Source organism: Heterocephalus glaber, unplaced genomic scaffold (assembly GCF_053883595.1).
Source record: "Heterocephalus glaber isolate CG9 unplaced genomic scaffold, H.glaber_assembly_v1.0 deba00001444, whole genome shotgun sequence".
NCBI lineage: Eukaryota > Metazoa > Chordata > Mammalia > Rodentia > Bathyergidae > Heterocephalus > Heterocephalus glaber.
In genome coordinates, this window is record NW_028258297.1 from 11,423,861 (window position 1) to 11,450,441 (window position 26,581).

General features: G+C 43.8%; 1 protein-coding gene across 3 annotated transcripts; it reads left to right on the forward strand.

Moving 5' to 3' along the window:
* The first annotated feature begins 248 nt into the window (after nucleotides 1–248).
* Nucleotides 249–13,004, forward strand: LOC101703815 (apolipoprotein L2-like). Of its 3 annotated transcripts, none has more exons than XM_004845693.3 (5): nucleotides 249–913; nucleotides 2,539–2,624; nucleotides 3,149–3,226; nucleotides 7,706–7,832; nucleotides 11,173–13,004. In XM_004845693.3, the coding sequence occupies exons 3-5, from the start codon at nucleotides 3,205–3,207 to the stop codon at nucleotides 12,002–12,004; spliced, it is 981 nt and encodes a 326-aa protein (XP_004845750.1). In that variant the 5' UTR covers nucleotides 249–913; nucleotides 2,539–2,624; nucleotides 3,149–3,204; the 3' UTR covers nucleotides 12,005–13,004. The 3 variants fall into 3 exon arrangements, with proteins under 3 accessions (XP_004845750.1, XP_021114716.1, XP_021114715.1); XM_021259057.2 differs by lacking the exon at nucleotides 249–913 and adding an exon at nucleotides 943–1,082; XM_021259056.2 differs by lacking the exons at nucleotides 249–913; nucleotides 2,539–2,624; nucleotides 3,149–3,226 and adding an exon at nucleotides 3,256–4,131.
* Nucleotides 13,005–26,581: the final 13,577 nt, after the last annotated feature.

The window sequence follows — 26,581 nt, forward strand, 5'->3', positions numbered from 1 at the left end:
GCAGAGGGTAGGGAAGAAACGTCAAGCTGCAGTTTAGATCAAGTGTGAGAGGGGGTTGGAATGGGCTTGTTAGGATAAGGAGGAGGGTTGGAAGCCTCAGATAAGGGGAGGGAATAGGGGCCGGGGCAGGGGACGTTACAGGAGGAGGTCCTGAAGGAAGCCCAGCAGCTTCAGAGGCTGCAGCTGGCTCGGGAGGGGGACTGGAGCAGAGCCCAAGAGCGGGTAGGGAGGCAGGGACAGTGGGGGGGCTGTTGAGGTTCAGTGGGGAACAGGCCGAGGTTGTGGGGGGGCAGGCGAGGGAGACCCAGGGAGGAAGGATCAGGGGTCAGAGAGGAGAGGCAGTGGGGGGAAGAGGGGAGGGAGCTGACAGAGGAGCTGAGGTGAGAGGTTCAGTGGGGTCCTACGAGGCTCAGAGACAGGGGAAGCTGAATAGCGAGGAACGCCTGCACCTAGGCGAGCCTCTGACCATTGTCCTGCCGGGACGGTAATTGTCTAGTTCTCAGAGAATTCAGAAGTTGAAAGCGTCACTTTTGGGCCAATGTGATTTATTATGTAATTTGTATTGTGGTCGGGGTCGTATTACAAGAGAAAATGAGACGTTTTTGGCTTCAGGTCGGGAGTGAGATGAAGAGGCTTGAGGTTTTTGAAAACACAAGCAAGGGGAGAAGAAGGGGGAATAGAGGAAGGGAGGTTGCCATAGTGACATCGGACACCGGGAAGTGGGGGCGGGGCTTTTGGCAAAAGGAAAGAAAGTCGAGGGAAAGAGAGAGAGAGCTCGAGAGCGCGAGTGGCTGTCAGGGGAACCTGGTTCCGGAGAGCGTGCCCTGTACTGGCTTTGGAGCCCACTTTGAATTTGGACTTAGTCAGCCAGAGCACTCTGGAAGAAAGGAGGTGCCAAGGCAAGAAGACAAGGGTGAGTAGGCGGACCTCCCCTGGCGTCTCGTGTGGCAGGAGAGGGAGTGAGATTCCGGGGGACCTTACCTAGGGCAAGGGGGAGTGACAAGGCTGCGTAAAAGCGCCGATTACCTGACCTGAGGAGGAGACCTGGACTAGCAGTGATCTGAGACCGGAGGAGGCCAGAGGTCGGATTTCGAGCGTGGCCCCAAAGTGCTCAGCAGCTTTCCTGAGAGGGAGCTCAGACACTCCAGGGAGAGGAGCTCAGACCGCCCCCTAAGGGCCACCAACGTAAGGTTGGACTGGAACCTGAGTGAGACCACCCAGGCAGGCAAAGTCTAAGCAGCATGCTATGACTTTATTGCCATCTGGGTGCCGATGGGCCAAGGGCAAGAAGGCCTTTGGGCTTAGGAAGGAGGGCATGTGCAGTTTATAGGGAAGCTTACGTAGGGGGTGGGTGTCAGCTCAGAGGGTTGCAAATTTTGGGGTCTTTTGGGTGATAGGGGTATGCTGGTGAACAGGATGGGGCGAGGGTAGCAGGGTGATGGCAGGTACAGGAAGCTACAGCGGGTGCCTTGTGGTTCTTCAGAGAATTGGTTTCCTTGCCTGTGTGAAAGAACAAGTTGGTAGGTAGCTGACTTCCTGTTATCAGGGTTCTTGCAGGCAGTACATCTGCTCTGGTTTTCTCTCTCACATTTGGGCAGGAGTCTCGCTCGGAGGGTCTGTCAAAAAGGACCTGCTGGGAGCTGTCCCCACCTCGGGTGGGCCTGACAGGAACACTTAACACATGCGTGGGCTTATTGTTTCCTTCTCACATGGCAGAGGCCATACATGTGTGTCTGGCAGTGTCCTCCAGCCCGAGGACACACTGGTCACTCCCATGGCCAGTGGGACAGGTGGAGTTTGCTGCACTCCTTGAGGGAGGAGGAGGGAGTGTGCTTTCACAGCCCTCAGGAAGGGGTTGCTAGAAAAAACCCATTGTGGATGCATCTCAGGCTGGCTGGGTGGAGGAGGCTTGGATTGTGGCTATGTAAAGGGAAGAGCAGTTCTATGTATGGGCATCTCAACAAACCTATCTGCAGAGGAAAGGGACCAGAACCAGGATAAAGCTGTTGTTGATAACAAAGTAGCAGTCATTCTTTGTAGCCAAGACAGAGTGCCTCCGTGGCTGTACCAAGATACCTGAGAGCAGGTAATTTATACAGTTAATGTTATTTAGCTCATGGTTCTAGGAGCTGGGAATTCTAAGAGCATGGAAGCATCATCTCCTATGCATTGGGAGGACCTTCGCGTGGCACCTTAAGATGGTGGCCAGTGTCAGAGAGCAAGGGTGCATAATGGAGGCAAAGTTTACACAGGAGAAAGCTCTGCATTGTTCAGATCAAGGAGAGAAACGTGAGGTGCGAGAGTTAGGCCAGGACAGCAGAGGGCGCTGTGCAGCCACAGCAGGGCCAGGGGCTGGCAGGACTGCAGGTCCTCATGGGATAGTACTGAAGCAAGGAGGAGCAGACCTTGGGCGCTACAGGGGCACTGGTAATTTTACCATGAAGGGAGATGGGCACAGGGTACAGGATAAGGGTTTGCAATGAGAAGTGTCCTTGACAATAAACATGCATACTTGAGTGTATGTTTTGCATATTTAAGGGAGCAGAGTGTAGTCATCAAAACATGGGATGTGGACCAGAGAGCCGAGTTCAAGTCCTGGCCCCTGCAGCTCTGTGAAAATATGGGTGAGTTCCCTGAGCTTCCTGATGGTCCCCCCCGCTTTAGAATGGGAGCCATAGATGTTCTCACTGCGTCGAATGTGTGAACACTCACTGAGGTGCACGGAAGGAGGCTGCACATTGCAGACTGTCAATAAACACTCACCAGCGTCACTAGTGAACACGAGTGTTCCCGGCCCTAGGCACTCACCAGGATGTGGCTTCCTGTGTGTTCTTCTATGTGTGGGCTCTGTGGTTTCTACATGGCTTCGTCCTCATCCCACGCCCCCTCTGTGTGCCCTCAGAGGCCCGAGGCCTCTGCCTGGTGGGTGCGGACAGAGGGAGCTGGAGCAGGAGCAGGACGGCTGCCTTTTTAAAATAGCAGCCACAGAGCCTGGGGGACAGAGAGCACTCTGGGAGAAGTCTGTTTCGACCTCACTGCCATCCTGGAGGGAACCCTAGGAGACCTGGCCCCGAGCCACTCCCCTTCACCATCTTCACCCCATGTGGCTGCCCTTCCACTTCATGATCTGTCTCCTCCTCCCCTCCAGCCTGGATGGCCTGAGGAGCTGTAAGGAAACCTCCCAGAGACGCTGCTGCTGATACCATGGCCTCTGTCTCCTCCCCAGGTACTGGCTTCCTCTTCTCTGGTGGGTTCCTCTCATGGGGTCAGGACAGGTGGCATCTCCAAGGTGGCACCAAGGTGGCAGCTCCAAGGCAGAGCCATTACCCAGAATAGTGGTGAATGGGAAAGGGGAGCCCCTGAGGGACCTAAGGATCTCTGACCAGGGCCTGTGGGTCTCCCTTCCGAGTCCTCTCCTTAGGGACACGGCCCAGCTGCTCACTTCCTCCCCAGCCTGCCTCCCAGTCAAGGTCTCAGGTGGACACAAGACTGTCTTGGGGAGGCCCCTGCTGCCTGCCCCAGGCACTGACCCTGGGGCGCTGCCCATGAGGAGGCGGTTCCTTCTAGCTCCTGCTCTGCGGGGCCCAACTGCTCTTAGTGGCTCAGGAGGAAGAGTGACCCAGAGTGCCATTGCACTGGAGCCCTGGGTGACCTCTGCCCCCTCACATCTGTGTGACCTGGAGCCTCTGCCCTCCCCTTCAGGGGAGAACAGTCTCCCAGGATATTTTGAGGGTCAGGTATTGTTATACTTAAACCTGAGAGATTATAGAGAATCACCACAATTCTGAGCCAAATTTGAGTCCTCTATTGTCTGCGTTCCAGAGCAGCTTGCACTGGAAAAACTCGAGCAGGAAGAGGCTTGTGGGCCTCTTTTAAGTGGCTCTTCTAATTGAGGAGGGCTCAGTGAGAGGGGGAAAGCAAACTGTGCTGTCAGTAGCAATGGTGAAGAACAAGGGAGCTGAAAGACTGGAGGCTAGGGGAGCCCAGCAGGCCTGGCATCCTGAGGCAGGGCTGAGGCTGGTGGTCTCCTTGGGATGAACACTTCCTCAACAAATGGGCCAGCCTGGAGCCAGAGGTGCCACTGGAAATTGTGTTTCCTGAGACCTGAAGAAATTGTTTCCAGAGTCCCAGGCGAGTTGCCAGATTCATGTGGAATCAGGCCTGGCTATCCTTTAAACACCAAGCGATAAAAGTAATGGCGAGAAGCAGGGAGTGAACTTTGAACGGTATAGTTGTAGGGGAAGACAAATGGACCAGTGTCCTCAGCCCTGTCCTCAGAGGTGCTGGCATGAGCTCCCAGATTATACAGACAGGGGGCAGCAGTGTGAACAGTCACCTGTCTATGTAAATGAGGTCTGGTTGGTCATTGTTTCAACACTGGTCAGGATGGGCTTTGTCCAAAGCAATGAGGAGGTTACTGTTCCCTGGGTGTCAGGGCTGGTGGGTTTAAAGGAGGTCTGGTCAGGCGAGGTTCCCAAAGAAAAGAAGGCATGTGGAGCAGACATCACCAGAAAGCAGGAACCAAACTTTAATTTTAAAACCATAGGGCAGCATCAGACCATGGGAGTTGGAACTGCAGCTGCTGAGCTCAAGAGCTGTGTGTCCTTTTTTTAAATCCACTTCTCTGAGGCACACTGAGGCAAAAAACTCACATGACCTCGGATAGCTGTGTAATACGCGCGTGGTCTTCCTTGCTGACGTATTATTATAACAATGTCTGTCATGCACCTGCGCTTTGTCAGATGCCTGGGCTTTGACACATCTACCAGTGGCCCCTTGCACTGGGGAGTCGTTTCTGTCCCCCAGAAGATGCTGATCCAAGCTGATGCAGGAGAGAAGACTCAGAGCAAAGGGCAGATGCAAACTGGAGGCAGATGCCAAGTGCTCACCCTGCTGTGGTTTCCCACTGGTCACCTGCAGGCCCAGGGAGGTCAGGGCTTAAAGGCAGCCTAAGTCCTGGTCACAAGATCACGAGGATCAGAGTGGAGAGTCCAGGCCCCACCTCCATCCTCACCCACCTGAAGAGTCCCCTGCACTGCCACTGTTGGTACTGGGGACCCCTGAAACGTTACCGGAAACCTCTGCAGTGGACTCCAGTCTCCTGGCCAGTATATGACACAGGCCTGAGAAATCAATCTCAAAGACAGAACTAAGACAGACAGAAAGGGGGGAGCCACAATAAGCAATACAGGTACAACGGACAAAGGCACTGGGGAGTCCAAGTCATTGATTTTTATTGGTAATCATCTGGGTTAAAGGCAAGTTACGTGTAAGGGCAGAACTTCCGGTGAGAACAAGTGATTGTGTACATTGTATAGAACTCAATGTGAGCAAGGCTTGTAAATGACAAGACAAAGCATTCTCGAATTAGGAACAGAATAGACAAAATATATGGTTGTAATTAGAACATTGTCCTTCTACAAAGAAGGTTTTTGTTGTGGGAATGGAATTTGTGACCAAGTTTCTCTGACTTTGACACATAGGCTTTTGAGGGATTCACCTATAGAAAAAGCCAATTGTGGAGTTAACTCTTCCCAGCCTGAACTGCTTACAGCCGGCTTTGAGCATTATTGATGTTGAGCAGTATCGATATATTGCAGTCTCCCACATGTGGAACAAAAAGGAACCTTTTTTTCATGACAATATTACCCAGGAGTGCATAGTTACAAACATTTACACATTTTAAAAAATCTCATAGGTAAATTGTAAAATAGATTGCAGAGGTCACAGAAATTTTAAAAACATGAGCTTTCCAAGTGATACAAAAAATTGGCCAGGTTGGGCTGGGGATTTAGCGCAGTGGTTTCACCGTCTGTCCTGCAAGAGCAAGGACCCGAGTTTGATCCCCGGTACCAGAAAAAAAAAATTGGCCAGGTAAACTTGCATTTAAATTATGAGCTTTCTTCTTTCTGGCTTTGGGCAGCCTCTTTTCCTGGCTGGGTCTCCACTTGTTCATGAAAGAATAATGTCTCTCTTGTGAGTACACAGTGCAAACACATTTCATATTACATCTCAGTAGGCATACATAAATATATACTGGTACCCAGTCCCTTGTCTGCAATACCATTAGGTCCAATCCTGCACACTACACATTTTCTGGGTGACTCAGCCAGTAATATTGCCCTCTACTGGGTTGAGCCTATTTCTAGCTTTTACACTATTTATCTCATGGAATGTGAACACTCATATTTCCACGTCAAAACATTAATACATTTGACTGTCATTATTGGCAAGTAATATTCCATATGTGCTCTGTGTTCTCTTTCTAAAAGATTGAAAATTCTCTTTAATTGTCTATATGAAAGTACTTATTGGAAAGTATTTTGACTGTTCTCAACACGAAGAAATGACGGATATTTGAGGCCATAAAATAAAATTTTTCTTGAAATATCACACTGTGCTTGACAAATACATATAATTGTTATGTGTTCATTAAAATAAATATTTGAAAATTATTTAAAAATAGTTAAAGATGATTAAAAGTTCTCAATTCCTAAACATATCTAGGACCCTCGTATTAAGGGGCTCTCTCTCTTTTGTTATCTATATCTATCTATTTATTTATCTACTATATACATCATATACAGTTGCATCTCAGTTCACAAACTCAATTCTCTGCAAGATTCTGGTTGCAAACTAAACTGGTTGAACTGAATTAAATTTCCCTGTGAGGTCAACATTGAACCTAACCCTTGTATTTGATTCAGTTCTCCTCCAACTTGGTTTTGTGATCAGAATCATGGAAAGAATTGACTTCATAAACCGATATACCCCTGTAGATGTAATGTCATATAAATAATTTGCAAAAGCAACACATATCCTTACGATGTTCAACATGTTCTAATATTGAGAATTCTATTTCCTTTTCAAAGTGCTGCTCTTAACCCAATCAATGAATTTCTGAACCCACTGATGGTGGAAACTCACATTTTGAAGACCTGGGTACATACTGTTTGGCACACAATGGGCACATGCTAGGTGAACCCATGCTTGGAAGTTTCCTGCTCCCCAGGCTGAGGGTCACTTTCTGAGATTTGTGCTGAAGGCACTTCCGTGGTGTGTTAGTCTCCTCAGGCTCCTTCGCAGGACACCACCAGTTGGTAGCTTCAAGAGAAGATGTCTATTTTCTTTCTTTCTTTTGGTACCGGGGATCGAACTTGGGTCCTTGTACTTGTGAGGCAGGTGGGAGAGCCACTGAGCTAAATCCCCAGCCCAAGATGTCTATTTTCTTACAGTTCTGGCAGCCAAAATCTGTGGTGAGGGTGGGCCAGGGTTGGTTTCTGGTCAGAGGGAATTTCCTGGTTTGTAGAAGGAGTCTTCTCACTGTGTATACACATGGCCTTTCTCTGTGCATGGGGAGAGAGAGAGAGAGAGAGAGGGAGAGAGAGAGAGAGAGAGGGAGAGAGAGAGAGAGAGATTCTTTTAAGGACACCAGACCTACAGATTAGGGCCCTACATTTATGAACTCATTTAATCTCAGTTATTCCACCTCCTTAAAGGCCTTATCTTCAAATTCAGGCCACTGGGGTTTAGAGTTTCACGTATGAATTTGGGCAACACAATATATTCCGTAACACTGGTTATGTGACTCCATCTCAAGTATCTGATAGGACAGTAGCTCCCAGGATGAATAGCCACCTGTCCCCAAAGCCATGTATACTCCACTGCACCGTCATCTGACTCTATTCTTTCTTTCCTCAACCAGATAGTGACAGTTTCGTAGAAGACGTCATTGAGTATATCATGGACACACTGAGCAGTGAGGACCTGCAGCAACTGCTGACTGAAGATGGCTCCTGGGAGATATTGGTGGAGACGACTGATTTGACCAGGTCACCTGCACGGGCCCCCAGCAGTGCCACCCAGAGCCCCACTGGACTGGGATTCCCGGGGTGGACACAGCTCCTCCAGGCTGTTTCCTGTGGTTGGGGCTCAGGGTGCCCCTTCGGCACCGTCCCTGCGGGAAATTATCTCCATGTCATTCCCTGGCAGTGAATGGCCTCAGGGTGAAGGGACATGGCAGCAAGGGGGCAGGATCACTTCTGGCAACTGCTGGTTATGTGACCTTTGCTATCTCTACACCACTCTCGGCCTTACTGCCTTCATTCATTGAGTTTCATGGTAAGGAAAGTAAGGTAACGTGTGGAACCTGCTTAGGTTATCACTTACACACAACAGGGGCTCAAGCAAAGGCCAGGAGGGACGAGAGCAGGGCCGAGGGTCCTCCTTGGAGACAGGTGCCAAGAAGGTCTTGCTTGAGAAAAGTCACAAAAGTGTAGACCTCACCAGTTGGGTTTCTGGGGGTCAAAGCATGGGGACACCATGGGCCCCGCAGAGGACACTGAGTCGGTGAGACACTCTTTCCTTTCCTCGTTGTGGTCCATCCGAGATAGACACAGTGGGCTGCGGTGGGGGGTGGCTGTTTCCTTCACACCTGTTGGTCACCCAGGAGTTCTCAGCCATCATGTGGGACCCTCTTCTGTTCACATGGAGTGGCCCTGACCCTGGGGAAGGCAGTGGCTTAGCGACAGCTTTCTTAGACAGAATGGTTGATGGCCTCTTTTGTGTAATTTACTTATTTATTTATTTTTTTGGTACCGGGGATCGAACTTGGGTCCTTGCGATTGCAGGGCAGGTGGCAGAACCACTGAGCTAAATCCCCGGCCCCTCTTTTGTGTAATTTAAGTCTGGGGACTCAAAGTCTGCAGCTCAGAGGGGACCTTCTCTGTTCCTGTGCAGGTTCAGGTTTCTCAGGGTCTAGGTTCAGAGATGGATCTGAAGGTCGCTGGATTCTTTGTGCACGGCCTTTGCATGAGCTCCTGGAAGGTGTCACTGGCTAAGGTGCCATTTAGGCTCATGACATCTGACAGTAAAGTCCTGATCTTGGGGTGCCAGGTGAGGAAAGATGTCGGCTGTGTAAGTAAACTGTAAGGAAGGTAGAGAGGATGGAGGCAGGGTAAATAGCCAGGTCTCCTCTTCTCAGTCAGTTCTTGGAGCAGCTGGATCCAATGACTTCAGGTCAAAGTGCAAATGGCATCAGACATTGGAATAGAGTTGGTGGGAGGCCAACTAATCTTTGTGATCTCCTTTGCCTCAGAGTTTACTTTTTATATCTCATTACTCAGAGTTAATCAAACTGCAAAATCTGAGGGCACAACCTCCAAGACTAACTTTAGTTTTGACACCAACCGCAAATCTGAAGACTCCCAAAACCCCATGCAGGTGTGACAATTCACTAGAGGGACTCAGAGAATTCACTAGATGTTTATTACACACAGTGTATCACAGGGAAAGGCACAGGGTAAAATCAGTCACAGAAAGGCTTACATAGGACATAATTTGGCAGGGTTTCAAGCATGAAGCTCCCATTTTCCTCAGGACACAGTGTGCTCCTGTATTTCACATGTGACAATTCACACAGGATGCCGATGTGCCAGGCTCACCCTGTGAAAGGACACATTATTTTGATGAATAGCCAAGCAAGCACCAGATGGACTGGAAAGCCAAGGTCAAAGTCTACTTGCAAAGAAATTCAGAGGGTCCTAACTCAAGTTTGGTCATGCCTTGTTGTCCAGGCTTCAGGGCTAACCTGGAGTTTCCATCTGCTCCTGGAGGCCAGTATTTTTAGTCTCCAGTTTCTGTGGAAGTCAGAAATGATCCCAAAGCCCCAACATGCATCACATTGTTAGGATGACCATGCATTATGGAAAACTCCTGGAATAAGGAATGTTTTCTATGATAGATGTTTTCTGATTTTGAAATATTTGCAGATATATAAAAAGATATCTTGGCATGTTAGCTACTTTTCTCCTGTCGCAGAGACAGTAGTTAAAGCGGGGAAAGGGTTTATCTCAGTTTGTAGAGGTTTCAGTCCATAATCAGCTGGCTCCAAGGCAGGGATGGCCAATGGGCATCACAGAGGAGAAACAACATCACCTAAGACAGCAAAAGTACGAAGGAACCTTCCAAGCGTTTTCTGCCCTTATTATCTTACTCAGACCACACAGATTGGTGGCACTCACACCCTTAATCTTAAGACCTTTAGGTTCAGCCCCACCTTGAATCAATCACACATTCTAGATTCAGCCACCTCCCAAAAAGCATGATGCTTTCGGGGGACATCTGAACACAAGTCATAACACCCGGGAATGTGACTCAAGACAAAACATGAAATTCATTTATGTTTCTTTACAACTTGTATGCATAGCATGAATGTAATTTCATACAATATTTTTAGCTTGCTTGTGCTTTGACTGTGACCTGTCACATGGGTCAGGCATGGAACTTTCTTGTGGCATCATGTCAGTGCTCAACAGTTTCAGATTTTGGTGCTTTTCAGATTTATGTTTTTGGATTAGGAATGCTCAGCCAGTTTAGTCTTGTGGCCAATGTCCTCATGCAAAGGTGGACTTTCCTAATAGGACATTCCAGGGGTCTATAGATCACAACCTAGTAGCTGAGGTCAAAGAGAAGGCTTCTCCTTGATTCAAGTTAATTCTTCACTATGCATTAATACACCCTGAACAAAGCCATTCCCTATCCCCCATTGTTCCACTTCTCTGTGTTCATCTACAGGCTTCCCCTTCTACATATACTTTGCTCATCATGGCATCGACCTTGAGTGAGATGATGCTTTATCAAATACCCACCACTAAAGAGCACCTGAAAATGATTTGCAGTCACTGACCTGCTATTAAATAACAATGTTTATATCTGAAAACATGTTTATATCTGAAAGAAATATTCTGTGCATCGCTGTAATTCTTTTTCATTTGACTGTAATGAATCTCCATCATTTATGCAGGGTAGATCTTATACGGCCTATTTTCCAAACAGACAAAGTGCTTTTTGAGAGAAATAAAATGAGCCAAAACTCAAACACCCAGGGTGAGACATTTATTAATGGATCGAGCTGCTGTGCTGTCTCGAACAATGGAGAGACCAGCAACCAGGGGCTGGGTGGGTGAGGTTGACAAGGACTGGGGGAGGGTGGTGGAGGCAGATGATTGGGTACAACTGGGGGCGAGGTGAGAAAAAGCAGGTGTTTGTTCTCTCTGCAGTGACCTGTTCCCTGTAGGCAGGGGCTATTTTAGGATGCAGGGTTGTTGGGATCATTTTATCTAGCAGAGAACTCTATCACCTTTCTTAATCACTTGACCTTTACTGTTACAGGGAGGAGGCAGATGCTGTACGTGAGACTCTGACTGAGCTGGAAGCACACAAAGAGAGGTTTTTGAATGCATTTCCTCATGTGAAAAAGGAGCTGGAGGAGGGCATAGCCAAGCTCTACGGGCTTGCAGATAAGGTTGACAAGGTGCACAAGGACTGCACCATCACCAATGTGGTGGCCAGCTCCACCGGTGCTGTCTCTGGGATCCTGACCATCCTTAGCCTGGCTCTGGCACCTGTGACAGCAGGTGGCAGTCTGGTGCTATTGGCCACTGGGATCGGGCTGGGAGCAGCAGCTTCTGTGACTGATGTTTCTTCTAGCATTGTGGACCACTTAAACAAGTTGTCAGCAAAAACTAAAGCCAAGGACCTGCTGTCAACCAGCATGGACACAGAGAAGGAGGTTTTCCAGGCTGTGGGTGAGGCCACACCCAAAGTTGCTTCTGCAGTCAAGAAGTGTGTGGAAGCCTGCCAAGCCATTGGGAAGAACATCTGTGCCATTAAGTCGGGCAAATGCAACCCTCGGTTACTAGCCAATGCCAACCTTCTCATGACAACTGGGAAAATCTCAGCCCGAAGTGGTAAGCAGGTGCAGAGAGCCCTTGGAGGGACTGTTCTGGCAATGTCCAAAGGAGCCCGGATCATGGGTGCAGTCACTGCAGGCATCTTCTTTCTGGTGGATGTGTACAACCTTGTGGAAGATTCAGTGCATTTGCACAAGGGGGCAAAGACAGAGTCAGCTGAAGAGCTGCGGCAGCAGGCTCAGGTTCTGGAGAGGAAGTTGGAGGAGCTCATCCGGATCCATGAGAGTTTGCAGTCTGACCTGACTAAGTGATACCCAGCCCAAGCAGTGCAGATCTCAGGGCCCTTGTGCTTTTCTTTTTTTTTTTCTTCTTTTTTTTCCCTTGTGCTTTTCAAACACATGGACAAAGGCAGGAAGTGTAGAGGGGAAAAAAGGAGGCGATCAAGTCTGCAATTGGGCAGGTGTTAAGGAATTTTGGATTTCTTTGGCTGAGCATCGCCAAGTGGGGTTTTACTGAAGATAAATGGATCACAGAGAAACCTCGGGAGAAAAGGAGAAGTGACTAAAGCATGTGGGAAATAGGAAAGAAGAGTTTATTTTGTCCTAAGAATTCACTGGAGACCTGGATAGAAGCAGCTGGAGGAAGAAGCAGTGGGAAGTTGGGGAAAACAGAAGAGCAGAAATTCAGAGCAGCCAGACTTGGAACTGGTTGGGTATGGGAGGGTAAAGCAAGCTCTGTTTCCCATCCTTCACACAGGCTGATGTCTCAGCAAGAGTGCAGTCTGTCCTCTTTCTTTCCAGGGTCAACAAACCCTTGTCTCTGTCAGGCAGTCACTTCCTGATGATGATGATGATGATGATGATGATGATGATGATGATGATGATGATGATGGTGATGATGGTGATGATGGTGATGATGATGATGATGGTGATGATGATGATGATGGTGATGATCATGATCATGATGAAGATGACCGTGTTGGGGGTAGTGATGATGATGGTGGTACTGGTCATGGTGTTGGGGGTAATTGTGGTGATGGTGGGGGTGGCGATGGGGATTGATGACAGTAGAGCTGGTGGAGTACTTCACACATGGTCTGCTCACTAGAGTAAAGGAACAGATCAAGGAACCTGGTGGTGTGTGGAGAAAGACCGGCTAGGTGTGGAGAAAATCAGCCTCTCTGAGCCGCACTTTCCTCCTCACTTGGGAGAGGGAAGGCTGGACAAGAATTATCTCAAATCTGCCCCACTGTCCTCTATTATGTTCCATAGACTTGGGTTTAATAAATATTTACTCATTGTTCTGGAAAAACTGGATGTAAAATCAGCAACTGCCTTAGGCATCAACTGCCATGAGACCAAAGAAAAAGATCCAGGATTACAGAGTCTAATCTTTATTGGGGACCTAGGGACAGAAGCCTGGTCAAGCGCAGTGGCAAGACCAGTGCATTCCACAACATGGGTCAGAGGGAGACGCTTGCACAGTAGTCAGGACAGAAGCGACTTCATCCAAGCCTGAGTGCACCTGGTTTTACCTCAAGCAAACAGCAGAGATTTTTTTTTTTTAGAGCTGTAATAAACAAATTCCTTTTATAAACAAAATTTTAACTGAAAAGCCACAGTAGATGGAAAAGAAGAAAGGATATTACTTGGTAAAATCCAGTGACATCTACAATAGTTTTACAACACATTTAAGCATTCTAGGGTTTTATATCTTCACCTGCCTTCCATTTCTTAGTTGCTCCTTATAAAATTGACAGTTGTGAATATAGGTTTAACCTCAATTCTAATCCTGAATTTGAGTTCCAGAAAAAGCAAAACACTCCAAATTTCTTTCAATATTATAGCCTTAATTTTTTAAAAAAGGTTTTAGAAGACAATGCCCAACTAAATGGGAGAAAAAGCAGCAATATGTAATTATATATACTATTCACAGTATGGAAGTGTTTTTTGGTATGATATCTAGAATGCACTTGCTCTGTCCATCTCCTCAATATAAAATGGCTTATACCAACGCTACCAAAAGTAAGAGCACTACATAAGGGGCACACAATTACAGTTCTGCTAGTCTTAAAGGAAGTAAAGAGAAAGAAAATATATCAAATAGTACATGCACATCTTACATAATTTCCATGGAATTTCCAATGGCTTCTCTGCAATGTGCCTCTTTTCCATAACCATATTACCAACTACCAAGAAAGGAAAGGTGAGTTTAAAAGTAATGGTACTGAACTGAAGTTTTCAAAGCCCGTGCCCCACAAATGGGGAAAAGTGCATTTAGTTCAGCAGCAATACAGCACAGCGTGAAGATAGTGTGCTTAGATACAGATATTCCAGACTGAAAGATGTGCAAGGCAAGTCAAGATAGAAAACCATAGTACACGGCTAAGTAACCTCCAAATGTACATATATTGCAGACAAACAACAGAGATTTCATGCACATTCTGGCACTGATATTGATCTGAGAGTAAAGTCCCACACGCCATGCTAATAGCTGTGTATCTCTGTACTAAGCTGGAAAACTGTGCAGGGAAAAGAGTCAAGGGTTACTCAGGAAGGATCATATTAGTTACGTGTCAAGATAGGTGTGGTCAGGTCAAGATGGATCCCCACAGTGACACATTGAGGCGTTGTTGTCCTTACTGACTGCTTCACCTGTGAACCATTGCCTAATTTCCCTTCCTTGGGAACCTTCTCCCAGGGTCTCAGTGAGCATTCTTGCTCCCTCAGTTGGCTCTCCAGCTGCTGCCACAGGTGCACAGTGGCAGGACTTGAAGGAACCACGCTCACTTGGCTCGGCTCTGTGGAATTGAGACCAAAGGTGAGCAGGCTGCTACTCAGGCTTTCTGCAGCACACTCTGTAGTCTGTCCTCTCATGGCTGCTGGCAGGACCAGGGGGTCCCCAGCCTCCACCAATGTTGTTTCCGCCCTCACTACCTGCTTCTTCCTGCCTGTATTGGGAGAGAAGGGATACGAAAAGACTTGAGAGAGGTTTCGGGCCTTCCTAAGGGGAGAAACAGAGAAAGAGAACTAAAGGTAACCCAGACCTTAAACTGGCCATTCTCAGCGTGAGCCCATGTATTTCAGAGACAGAGACAGGGACAGAGAGACAGACATAAATGTGTCCAAAGGCCTTACCTCCTGGCTCTCCTGTCTGCCTTTGAAACATGTATTTTCTGGTGGAATAGGGACCAGCAGTGCTTTCCAGGTTCTCATTGCCCTATTTAAGGAATTGGATGGAACATTTGGTAACTGTGAAAGATTGCCATTAATTTAGGGCAAAAGGAAGAAGAAAAATGAGAAAGAAAAGTATGAAAAAAGTGCTCAAAGAGAAAAGTGCCCTTTGAATGAAAAAGAGAAAATTTCATATTCATACCCAGCCCGTGCAGCTTAATGAGCACTTGCCTTAAAATAAAAAGTAAAAAATAAAGCCAGGGGAAGGGGTGCAGGCATATAATACCTCTCTGTGAGGCTGAAGCAAGATTTCAAGTTTGGGGGGCCAGGGATTTGGCTCAGTGGTGCTGCTGCCTGCCTCACAAGTGCAAGGCCCTGAGTTTAATCCCCATTGCCCAAAAAAAAGTAATTTCTGTTTTTTTTCTTAATTTCTGAGTGCTCATTTATTTGTAAATTAACTTGGTACCATGTAAACAGTTTACAAACCTAAATACACATATAGAAATGACATGTAATATGCATGTGCACACAAACATGCATACATACATATATACAAAGATTGTGTGGTTTTATACTTTCTCTCTTTTTTTAAATTTTTAAAGAGTACTATTTTAGTAGTATTGTGGTAAGCAGAATCCTCAAATGGATCCCAAGATTTCCAAACCACATTCTGGAACTGTGGTTGCCCAGGATTGTGAACATGATGAATTTAATTCTCATGATTATGTCATGTTGAATGGCAGAGTTGAATTTAAGGTAGGGAGATTATCTGGGTGGGCATGACCTAGTCTTTAGAAAAGTAGAGTTTTCTCTGGCTGATCCAAAAAGAGGAAGTTTCAGTACTGTGTTCCAGCTAGCCTGGATGAAGGCAAGTATCTAGTGTGTGAAGTGACAATGGTGGCCACAGGAAAAGGACCTCAAAGCAGCCTCTAGTTGCTGAGAGCCACTCCTGGCTGATAGCCAACAAACTGAGATCTCGGTAACTGCGAAGAACTGAATTCTATGAACTATTCCACTAAACTTGGAAATGGAGTTTTCCCCCTGCCAAACTCTAAATCTCAGTCCAGCTGACAGGTTGGTTTCAGCCTTGTGATACCTGGAGCAGAGAACCCATCCACACTGTACCAGACTTCTGCACAGTTAGTAGGGTAGAGAATGAAAGAGAAAGTCAGATTTCTTTTGTAAAGCCCTCTCTCTTTGAAAATGATCATGATGTAGGAAAAATATAACTCCCAACCTGTTAGATGTCAAAGGTGTTGAGTTGATGGTCTCACAACATCAAGGAATGAAGACGTGAACCAAAGGAGTAAGGTTGGAGGATTTTACTGGAAATAAGGGGAAGAAGACCAGCTCATGGATTTCCAGGAGGGGTCCTGAGAGGGTGGCCACCCAGGCTCATTGTTGGGAGAAATGTATACAGCAAAATCACAATGTGGGTCCCATGTGCACAGACTACAATCAACCTGTAGGAATACCAGTGTAGCCGCTTAATTAACATTGATCCGAAAGGGAAAAGAGTCCTGCTGGTCACCCACCTATGTGTGATGTCTACTGAACCAGCTGGTGCTAATTACACTGTAATCCCAAATTGCTGTTTATCTTGCAGGCCTGGCTATTGCATCTCCATCCTGAGGCCTAGCTCTCCTTAGATTTGCCTCCAGCCACAATTCTGAGAGCTCCATATTTTGTACTGACTTCCTTGGGGGCCCAGTTCTTTTCTGCATGTATATTAATTTCTATCTAACTTAGTGGCCTTTAATAAGAACAATGAAATTATATTGTGAAACCAGCATAAACGTTTGTGTCCCCCTAAATTCATGTGTGGAAACCTAATCCCCAATTTGAAAGTATTAAGGCTTTGGGGTGAGACTGGCCCTTCATAAAAGAAGACCCCCCAGAGCTGCCTTGCCCTCCTACCAGTTGAGAACACAGCAAAAAGATGCTACTGTATGAACCGGAAGTGGGCTCTCCCCTATATCAAATGTCTAATACCGTGATCTTGGACTTTTCAGTCACCAGAACAGTGAGAAACAGGTGTTTATTGCTTATAACTCACCCAGTTTATGCCATTTTACTACAGCAGCCAAGTGAAAGTGAAACATAGGGCCTTCCAATGATTTATGACAAAAGAAAAATAGGAATAAATAGTCATATGGCTCTGACTCATGTTTGAGTCATATTCAGTAGCAAGCATAGCACAGTCCTCAGTTCATCATTGTCATGAATTAAATGTTTTTTCTAGTAACTGGCACGTAAGTCATTTCTAAGCATATATCCAGCTATGTAAAAAACCTAGAAGCCCCTGGTAAACATTTCTTTACCTGTCTGGTTTACCCTGTCTGGCTTTGTGGTTTCATTTGTTTCATGGGAGAGAGCAAGTTTCTCATTATTGTCAAGGAAATTGCTGCTCCCATCCTCCCATCCCATGTTCTTGGGATTTTTCTTTTAAAGCCCACCTCTTCCCTTTTACAATTTTTTCTTGGCATGAAGACAAATTTGGTTGTAACTTAAATTTAATAGCCCCTAGTTAAAATATAACAAACACACAATCTTGGCTCTCTTTGACTGAGAAATCACACTCATTCATCCACTCAGCAAATATCTATTGAGTTCCAGCCATTTACATTAAGCTCTAGGGATACAAAAGAACAACATGACCCCTATCCTAGGAACTTACAGGAGGTGGAGAAAGCTATTAACCAAGAAATGCAATGCAGCAAGTCAAGTGCTGTGAGGGGCAGGAACAGGAAGTTAGGGGAACATTTGAGTGGAAAGAGCATCTAACCTGGTTTGGAGGATCAGGAATGTCATTCAAGAGAAGGGGTATTACTTTCTCACTGGTGTGCTCCCATAACAAATTACCAAAACATGAGTGGTTTAATACAACATAAATTTATTATCTTGTAATTATGGATATTGAAAGCCCAAAATCCAGGTGTCACAGGGTTGCATCTTTTGTGGATGCTTTATATCTCGTGGTGTTTTTTTTTTTCTGTACCGGGGATCGAACTTGGGACCTTGCACTTGCGAGGCAGGCGGCAGAACCACTGAGCTAAATTTCAGGCCCTGTGGATGCTTTATGAAACAATGTATTCCTTGCTATTTCCAATTTATAGAGGCAACCTACGTTCTTCACGATCCCTTTCAGCAGTAGCTTCTTTGACCTCTCTACTTCCACCATCACAGTTTCTCTTTTCCTCCCACCTTGCTCTTGTAAGGGTCTTTACAATTACACTGGGCCTACCCAAATAATACAGGAGAAATTCCTCATCTCAAATTCTTAACCTAATCACATTTCCAAAGGCCCCTGTAGTGTGTAAGGTAACAGGATCCTGGGACTGGGGTATAGACAGGGGATGGGCTATGCTATTCAGCCTACTTCAGGAACCACTGAAGGAGTCTGTAGAGTCTTCCAGGAAGTAGAAAAGTGGAAAAGCCTAAATGACACCTAAAGGAAGTTGTTGAACAGTATAGCTCAATGTTTTGGCTATAAAGTAATACAATATAGAAATGTACCTCAGAGGTAGAATACTTTCTTAGCATGTCCAAGGCTCTGGGTTCTGTCTCAAGAAGCACACACACACAAAAGCTAAAAAATAAAAGAACGTAATAGTATCTATATTACCTCTGGGATTAAAATAATTCAGGGAAAGCTCTAATAACATGATGTGTTTATTCTGTGCTAGTATGTAATGCTCGCTGCAGCAATGAGGAATAGAAGAGGAAATCTAAAAAGTAAAAGGAACCAGAAAAGGCTGATCTGGTTAAATCTGGCTGAGTGAATCTCAGGGTGATACACTGATGAATTTCAAGCCAGAATGTGGCATAAGTACATATGTGTTTATGTTAACTGTCTGTCCTTACAGAGTGGAAAGCAGACTGAGGGGGACCAGACTGGAGGTAGTGAGCAGGTGGAGCAAGCATGAAGCGAGTGAAGCACAAAGAGGCCCAAGAACACTCTGTAATTAAGATAAATGACAGTCTAAGGCAATGTTTTAGGAAATACAATTACTGCCAAAGAAACTAGTGATGAATAACTTAAGAAATTTTGAGCTGAAGATATGGTTATTAGGGAGTTCGTTCACAGGATGCCATAATAATCCAAATGAATGATGAGAACCTGAAGCCTAGAAGGAGCAATGGGGATAAAGACATTTAGATGGCGTCTTAGTGACTTTCTCTTTGCTGAGACCCAATACCTGACACCTACAAGTTAAAGGAGAGGTTGATTTTGGCTCACAGTCTGTAGTCAGTGGTTGACTGGCTCCAAGGCAGGGCAGCGAGGCAGAGAAGAGTTGCACATAGCATGGCAGATGGAAGCAGAAAGAGGGATCAAGGGAAGAGGGAAGGAGATCAATTCTTCCAGGCCGTGGACCCAGTGACCCACCTTCTCCAACCCGGCTTTACATCCCAAATCACATTTAGCTATAAATCCATCGATTGCCTAATCCACTAGTGAGTATCACATTCCCATGATCCAAATCACCTCCCCAAAGGCCTACCTGTATTTGGGCCTTTGGGGGATGTCTAGATACAAACCATAACAAGTGGATTAGGAAAACTATGAAAGGAACACAGTAGAAGGTGTGAGCTGGTGGTGTTCTTTACTGAGAAAGAGCACATACAAAGCAGAAGTTTACAGAGGGGGACATGGCAGAGAGTGTCAAGGGAGGAAATGAAGTTCTATTTTGGAAATACTGAGCTTGAGAAACTCTGATACGCTCAGCCAGGCTGGACGATGCAGGCCTACAATCTCAGCACTCTGGGAAGCCGATCATGCAGGTTGCAAGTTTAAGCCCACCCTGGGCAATTTAGCAACTCGAGACACTCTTTCTCAAAATCAAAAAATAAAAAAGGGATTCAGGATGTAGCTTAGTGCAAAGGCCCAGGGTTCAGTTCTCAAACCTGTGTGTGGGGGAGAGAACCTCGGATATTTAAACTGGAGATTCCAGTAGGCAGTTGAAATACATGAATATAATACGGCAACACTTGATACCTTATGCATAGACTTACCTTTTTCTCCTGAATTTTTTCACTATTTTTTCCTCACCAGACCAGTTCTTTGGGAAGAAAGGAAAGGGTTTGAAAGGACCTAAGTCCTTGGGGGTGTAGAATGAAAAGTTGAGAGCTAATTTTTGAAAGGGAAATTCCCAAAGACAACAAATGCCAGCTAACTGTTAAGAGCAACTGATAGATCTTCCCTTTGTCCCTGAACCATTTCCAGATCATTGCATGTTCACCCTCCTTGTTCTTTTAGGGTTCGTGTCATCAGCTACAGTACATCAACATCTGATCTTTTGGCTACTGTCACTTATCGGCAACCAAGTCATTCCCTTTTCTCATCAAAGACTTTGACAGTGAATAAGCTGCACATCATTTCTTGTTATTACCCAGAATTCTTTCACTCTGAGACCTTAAATCTGAACACAGCACTTTAGGACTTTCCTCTTTCAACTCTTCTCTTCCCTCAGTCACTCCTATTGCAACAATTCCTTGAACACAGCCATATTTAATGGCCCTTGACCACCCTCCTTGCCAGGATGATTATCAACTCCTTTCCAGTTTCCTTTCCACTCACACCCAGATTATACTGCAGAAACACATTGCTGTCCCATCTGTGCCACTATCTTCACTTTCCATGCGTTGTTTCCTGTTGTCACATTCTCTGACAGTCCCTCCCCAACTCTGTGACACCTATGACAAACATAGGTACTGGTTTTGTACAGCACAAGAATACTCTGCAAAGGGCACAGAGGGAAATGAACTCAAGCTTTTCTTAGAGTCCTGGAATGGTTCCACCCCAAAGGTACACATTTTCCTCATGAGCCACGTAAGCCAGTGCAGAGATCCACAGACCAAATCTACCTGGTGCCTATTTTTGTGCAGCCCACAAGCTAAAAATTGCTTTTATATTGTTAAAATGTTGGAAAAAATCAAAACAAGGTATAATACTTTGTGAAATATGAATATTGTATTAATTTCAAATTTTAATGCCCCTAAATAAACTTGTACTGTAATACAGCAATATTCATTTATTTACATATTATCAGTGGCTGATATTACACTTCAAAGACAGTTCAATCACTGTGATAGAGACTATGGGCTGCAAATTCTAAACTATCTGGCTCAGTGTAGGAAAGATTTGCCTATTCTGGTCTAACAGGTCTATTATCTATCTGCCTTCTCGATACTGTACCAACATCTGAACTGCTAAATATCTGCTAGAGAAATGCCATCAATTATATAGATTGGTGCCTTAACATTCATGGTCTCTAACTACACCTGGAAAGTCAACATGGGCTGTAAACCCTCTAATTTTCCTAGTCAGCGTTCTCTCTCTCTCTCTCTCTCTCTCTCTCTCTCTCTCTCTCTCTCTCTCTGTCTGCCAGTCTTTCGATTTCTCCACTCTCCCCAGCCTCCAAACACTTCACCCCCTCAGCTCGACAGATGCCTTCCTCCTACATCAAAGTGGAAATAGAAGCCATTAGATTGACACTCCCTCCATTTTTTGCGAGTGTACCCACAAACTTGCCTACAGTTGGCTTCCTTCTTTGTTCACTACAGTACTTGTTTCAGGAGTAGGAACTTTTTCCTCATGTAAAGCAAATTCTTCAACCAGTGCTGTGATGGTTAATTTTATGTCAGTTTGACAGGGTTAAGGGAAATCCAAATAGCAGGTAAATATTATTTCTGGATATGTCTGCAAGGTATTTCTGGAAGAGATTTAGTACCTGAGTCAATAGACTGAGTAAAGGGGAATCGCCCTCACCAACATGGGCAGGCACCTTCCAATCCGTCAAGGGCCAGGATAGAATATAAAGGCAGAGATGAGGCCAATTCATGCACATTTATTACACCAAACATTGATCTTCTCCTGCTCTCACACATCAGAGTCTTGGGTTCTCCAGTCTTCAGACTTTGCATCAGTCTGAATTGTTTTCTTGTAGACTAGATGCCTATGGGTGTTTCAAAGTTAATATTCACAAACAAAATTCCTGATGTTACTGTCCTTTCTCTCAACTTGTTATTTTTACACTTTCCCACTGAGGCAGGAAATTAAGGCATGGCAGCATTGCCTTCCCTGTGGCTGCAGTCTTGCTGCCCTGATGTCCTCCTGTTCCTTCAGTGGCCTGTCCTGCTTGTGGGATGTTTCTCTTCTTGCTCTTTCTGCACGCTTTCCCTTTCTGACTTTCTTCTCTTTTCTTCACTCTTTCTATTTCTTCCTTTCTTCTCTTTTCTTTACTTCCCCCTTTTCTTCCTTTACTCTGAATAAAAGTTGTGTTTACCTGCTCACCGGTTGACCCCACCAGCTCTTTGGGCAGAGCAGAAGGAGTCTGGAATCACTAGACACAGTACCATCCGACACCACCACCTCATCCAGTGATCTATTTTCTTTCTTTTCTTTTTTTATTTATTTACTTTTTATTAGTATGTTTGTGATACATAGTGAATACATTCAGTGTGGGATATTGGTACATATGCATATCACATCTTAGTCCTTTCTAATTCCCCTTCCCTTTCCTTTTCATCACTCTGTCTCCAGATCTCTTTCTCATGTCTACCCAGTTTTTATTATCTATCATTTATTTTATTATCTATCATTTATTTTGATTTTTAAAGTATTTACACTTTGTGTTTCTCAAATAAAAGAAACCATGCAATATTGAACCTAGCATCTATTTTGTTTAGCATTATGGTCTCAAGGTGCACCTATTTTTCTACAAATGACTTAAATTTGTCCTGCTTTAGGGCTGACTAGTACTACATTGTGTATATATACCACATTTTGTTTATCCATTCATCTATGGGTGAACATATAGACTGTCTGTGAGATTTAACTACTTTGAGTTCTGCTGCTATAAACATGCGTATGTGTATATCAATGTATTATGATGTCTAACTATTTGGGGTACATACCTGGAGGTACATACACAGGTAGACCTGTTTCAAACAAAATTTCTATCTTTTAGTTGTTTTTTTTTGTGCAGGGGATCAAACTTGGGTCCTTGAGCTTGTGAAGCAGGTGGTGAAACCACTGAGCTAAATTCCTGGCCCTCTATCTTTTAGTTTTTGAAAACTGATTTCTGCAGTTGTACTATTTTACATTCTTACCAATAACACAGAAGGGTTCTTTTTCACTCCAACTATGCCAGCACTTCTTGTTATTTAAGTTCTTGGTGGTAGCCAGATTTTCTGGAGTGAAGTGGAATCACAGGACATTTCTCTAATTGCAAAGATACTGAACATTTTTGCATGTCCTTATTCGCCATTTGTACTTCATATGCCAAGAAGTATCTGTGCATTTCATTTGCCTATTTTTTAATTGGGCCCTTTATTTTGGGGTTCTAATTTTCTGGTATTCTCGTGTATTCTTTATATTATTCATTTTGTGCTTGCTTGGGTAAAAAAAAAAATCTTTGAGTTAATTCCCTGTCTTTTTCATACTCACATTCAATGTATCAACAGAACTTTCTGGTAAATTCAGAACCTAGATTCTGATAACTTCTCATTATCTGCCTGCTGCTTTTTAAATGGTCTAATTTTACCAGCATTTCTTATCTACCTAATATTTCATTACCCCCTATGTCTTCCCTTTGCTGTTTATTTTTCCCAACATAGCAACAAGAATAATGCTTGTGAAAGGTCAGAGCATGTCACTTCTTGGCTCACAACCTTCTTTCTTCTTTTCTTTCACAATCTTCTAATCTCTTCCCATGTCACTTGCAATGAAAGCCAAAATTCATACCCTGATATATTAATTCTTTATTGCTGCATAAATATCAGATTAAAAATTAAGTGCCTTAAAGCAAGATTTATTTTTATTTGCTCAGAATTCCATGGATCTGGGGCATTTGGGCTACACTCATCAAGAGATTCTTTTACCAGTCTAGTCTGGAGCTGCTTTATGCAACTGAAGTGATGTGGTAGTTTGAGTGAGGCTAGATCGTCTAAGAATTCACTTTTCTAGGAGTTTATGCTGGAGTTGGTTGGGTCCCATGACTATAACATGTAGTGGATGAGCTCAGGTTTCCTCAGATGCTAGTCTCAAGGCTGTCACAGAGGGCAAAGCAAGTCACAGGGCCAAGCCTGGGGTCAGCATGGAGGAGCCCACCCAGGGGTGAGGGTCAGTGGTGTGCAAAGTGGGAGCGCTTTTCCTTGCCAGCAGTCACTAAGTGGACATATTGCCCATTCAGAATTTTGAGACAGTACACAAATCTACTAAAAGTTTAATTTTTATTAACATTGTAAGCCATTAACTCTAAGTGATGGCAATGAGAACCTACTCCTTCCTGAAAAATTCTTTTGTTGGCTTAAGTTCTAAACAATTGTTACAGATACTATTAAATTTTAGTAATGCAGATATATTCTTCAGTGTTCACATTTTGGTTACTTTTTAAATAAGCATTCTGATTTAATGATTGCTAAATAGGTAATTCTATTAGCTAATGGGCAATTCTGGTAGCTAATCAGAAGAACTTCCAGTTAGTTACATAGTTATTTCCAACATAAATAGCCCCATTTGACTGTGTTGATTTTAAGATTAAGTTTGTAATACTTATGAATAATTTGAGCTCCCTTCAAACCAAGTTCCTGTCTCTAATCCCTGTGGTACTATTGAGTCGTACGTGTTTTGGATATAAAGGTTTTGTCAGATATATGTACTGCTAATATTTTCTTTCAGATTGTTTTTGCCTGTTGTGTTCTTAATTTTATTTTCAGAGCAAAAGTTTTATCTATTTATTTTTCTTTTCTTCTTCTCTGGTTCATGATTTTTATATCCCATCAAAGAATCTTCATGTATCCTCACATCACAAAGATTTTCTCTTATGTCTCCTAAATTTTTACAACTTTTAATATTTACTTTTGTGGCCCATCTCCAGTCAAGTTTTATGTAACGTGAATTAAGGATTAAAGTTCATTTTCTTCCCCTCTGAAAATCCAGTTCTTTCAGTAAAATCTGTTGAAATATCTTGGTATCTCTGACAGAAATCAATTGGGCAAACAATCGGTTCTGTTTCTGCTTTGCTATTCTGTTTTACATCCATGTTCTACATATATGAAATATACTAGATATATTATACATATTGTATATATATTTAAATACATATATAGGTATATGTTTACATAAATGTATAGGTATACACACATATATCAGTTACACAGTTTCTTTGTTTCTGTAGCTATATAATAAGCCTTGAAATCAGGCAATATACATTGTACAACATTGTCCTTACAGTATAATATTTTGTGTGCATAGTGCTGGGGATTGAACTCAGGGCCTCACACATGCTAAGCATGCACTCTACCATGGAACTACATTTCTAGCCCAAGGCCATAATATTTTTAATAGAGAAGATCCTGTCTTGATTGTGGGATGTACAAAGCAAATTCAGTTAAATGGAAGATATTCTCAATTCTATTGTTTTCTGTATTGATATGCAAAATTAATTTCAGCTCAAACATTTTCAGAAATAACGTTTTTAGCCCTCATTCATTATTTTTATTTTTGTTTGTTTATTTGTTTTTGAGACAGGGTCTCTCTCTGTACCCTAGACTGGCTTCTATTTCATGATCTTCCTGCCTTGCCCGTCCATGTGTCAGGATTATAGTCATGTGCTACCATGCTGGCCTTCATAATATCTTTGTTTAACAAAGTTTTTTGTTTTGTTTTGTCTTGTTTTGGTGCTGGGGATTGAACTCAGGACCTTTCAAACATGTTGTACCACTGAGCTACACCTGCGGTTCCAACAAAAATTTTTTTTCAAGACAAAACCTTCAGATAATTTGTCTTTAGGATTTATAAGACTACTTTATCAACTTTAACTGCAGCAAAGTTGTTAGATTTCTCTATTTCTTTCCACTTCATAAGAAAAATATTCAAAGTATAATTATATCATAGCAATATCCAATTATTTTAAACTTTCAGCTTCTCAACATTTAATGTATTTTGTTTCTTCCTGGCTTCCACAGAGTTAATTTTAATGCCTTCCTTCCTATTTGAAAGCTTTATTTTTAGTAATCAGAATTTCCTAAACTTCAAACGCTATTCTTTTGATGCTCCAGTGTTTTGATTAAATGTTGCAACTGATTTTGAACAAAATGATATTCAAGTTTAAAGCATGAGCTGCTAAAAAGTTCAATACTATATAAAAAAAGATTGAGTCACAAAGAAATTCTTCAAAGCCTCAGGCTTTTTAATAAATTTTATTGGTACTGGAGAACAGAGAGAAAGGAATGTTGAAATTTTTCTTTTCTTTTTTTTCCCCTTAAATTCTTTTATTGGTACATTTCAGGTATACAATACATTTACATTTCTCATTGGGAGCTTGTTTGTTTACATGATGTATCTTATTTTTCATTTTTTTCCCATTCCCTGCCCTTCCTTCACCCCTCCACCCTTCCCTATTTACAAAGACTTTGTTTCCATTTTTTCCATTTCTCATAATTTTTCCTTTCCTTCTTTCCTTTCCTCTACCCCTCCCACATCCCCTAGCCCTTTATACCTTTTCTTTCTATTTTGCAGTATCAATTATTCATTTTAATCATTGGTACATTTTAGGTATACAATATAATAACATTCATCATTGGAAATTTGCACCTTTACGTAATCTCTCTTGGTTCTTATTTTTCCCCCCTTCCCCTGCCCTCCCTTCAACCCCCATCCTTCCCTATTTACAAAGACTTTGTTTACATTTTTCCATTTTCTGATATTAG

Coding starts and splice junctions, on each gene's coding strand:
- LOC101703815 (XM_021259056.2), top strand. CDS start 4,035: ATGAACACTTCCTCAACAAATGGGCCAGCCTGGAGCCAGAGGTGCCAC. Junction 4,132..7,705: donor AATTGTTTCCAGAGTCCCAG/GCGAGTTGCCAG, acceptor TTCCTCAACCAG/ATAGTGACAGTTTCGTAGAA. Junction 7,833..11,172: donor GAGACGACTGATTTGACCAG/GTCACCTGCACG, acceptor TTACTGTTACAG/GGAGGAGGCAGATGCTGTAC.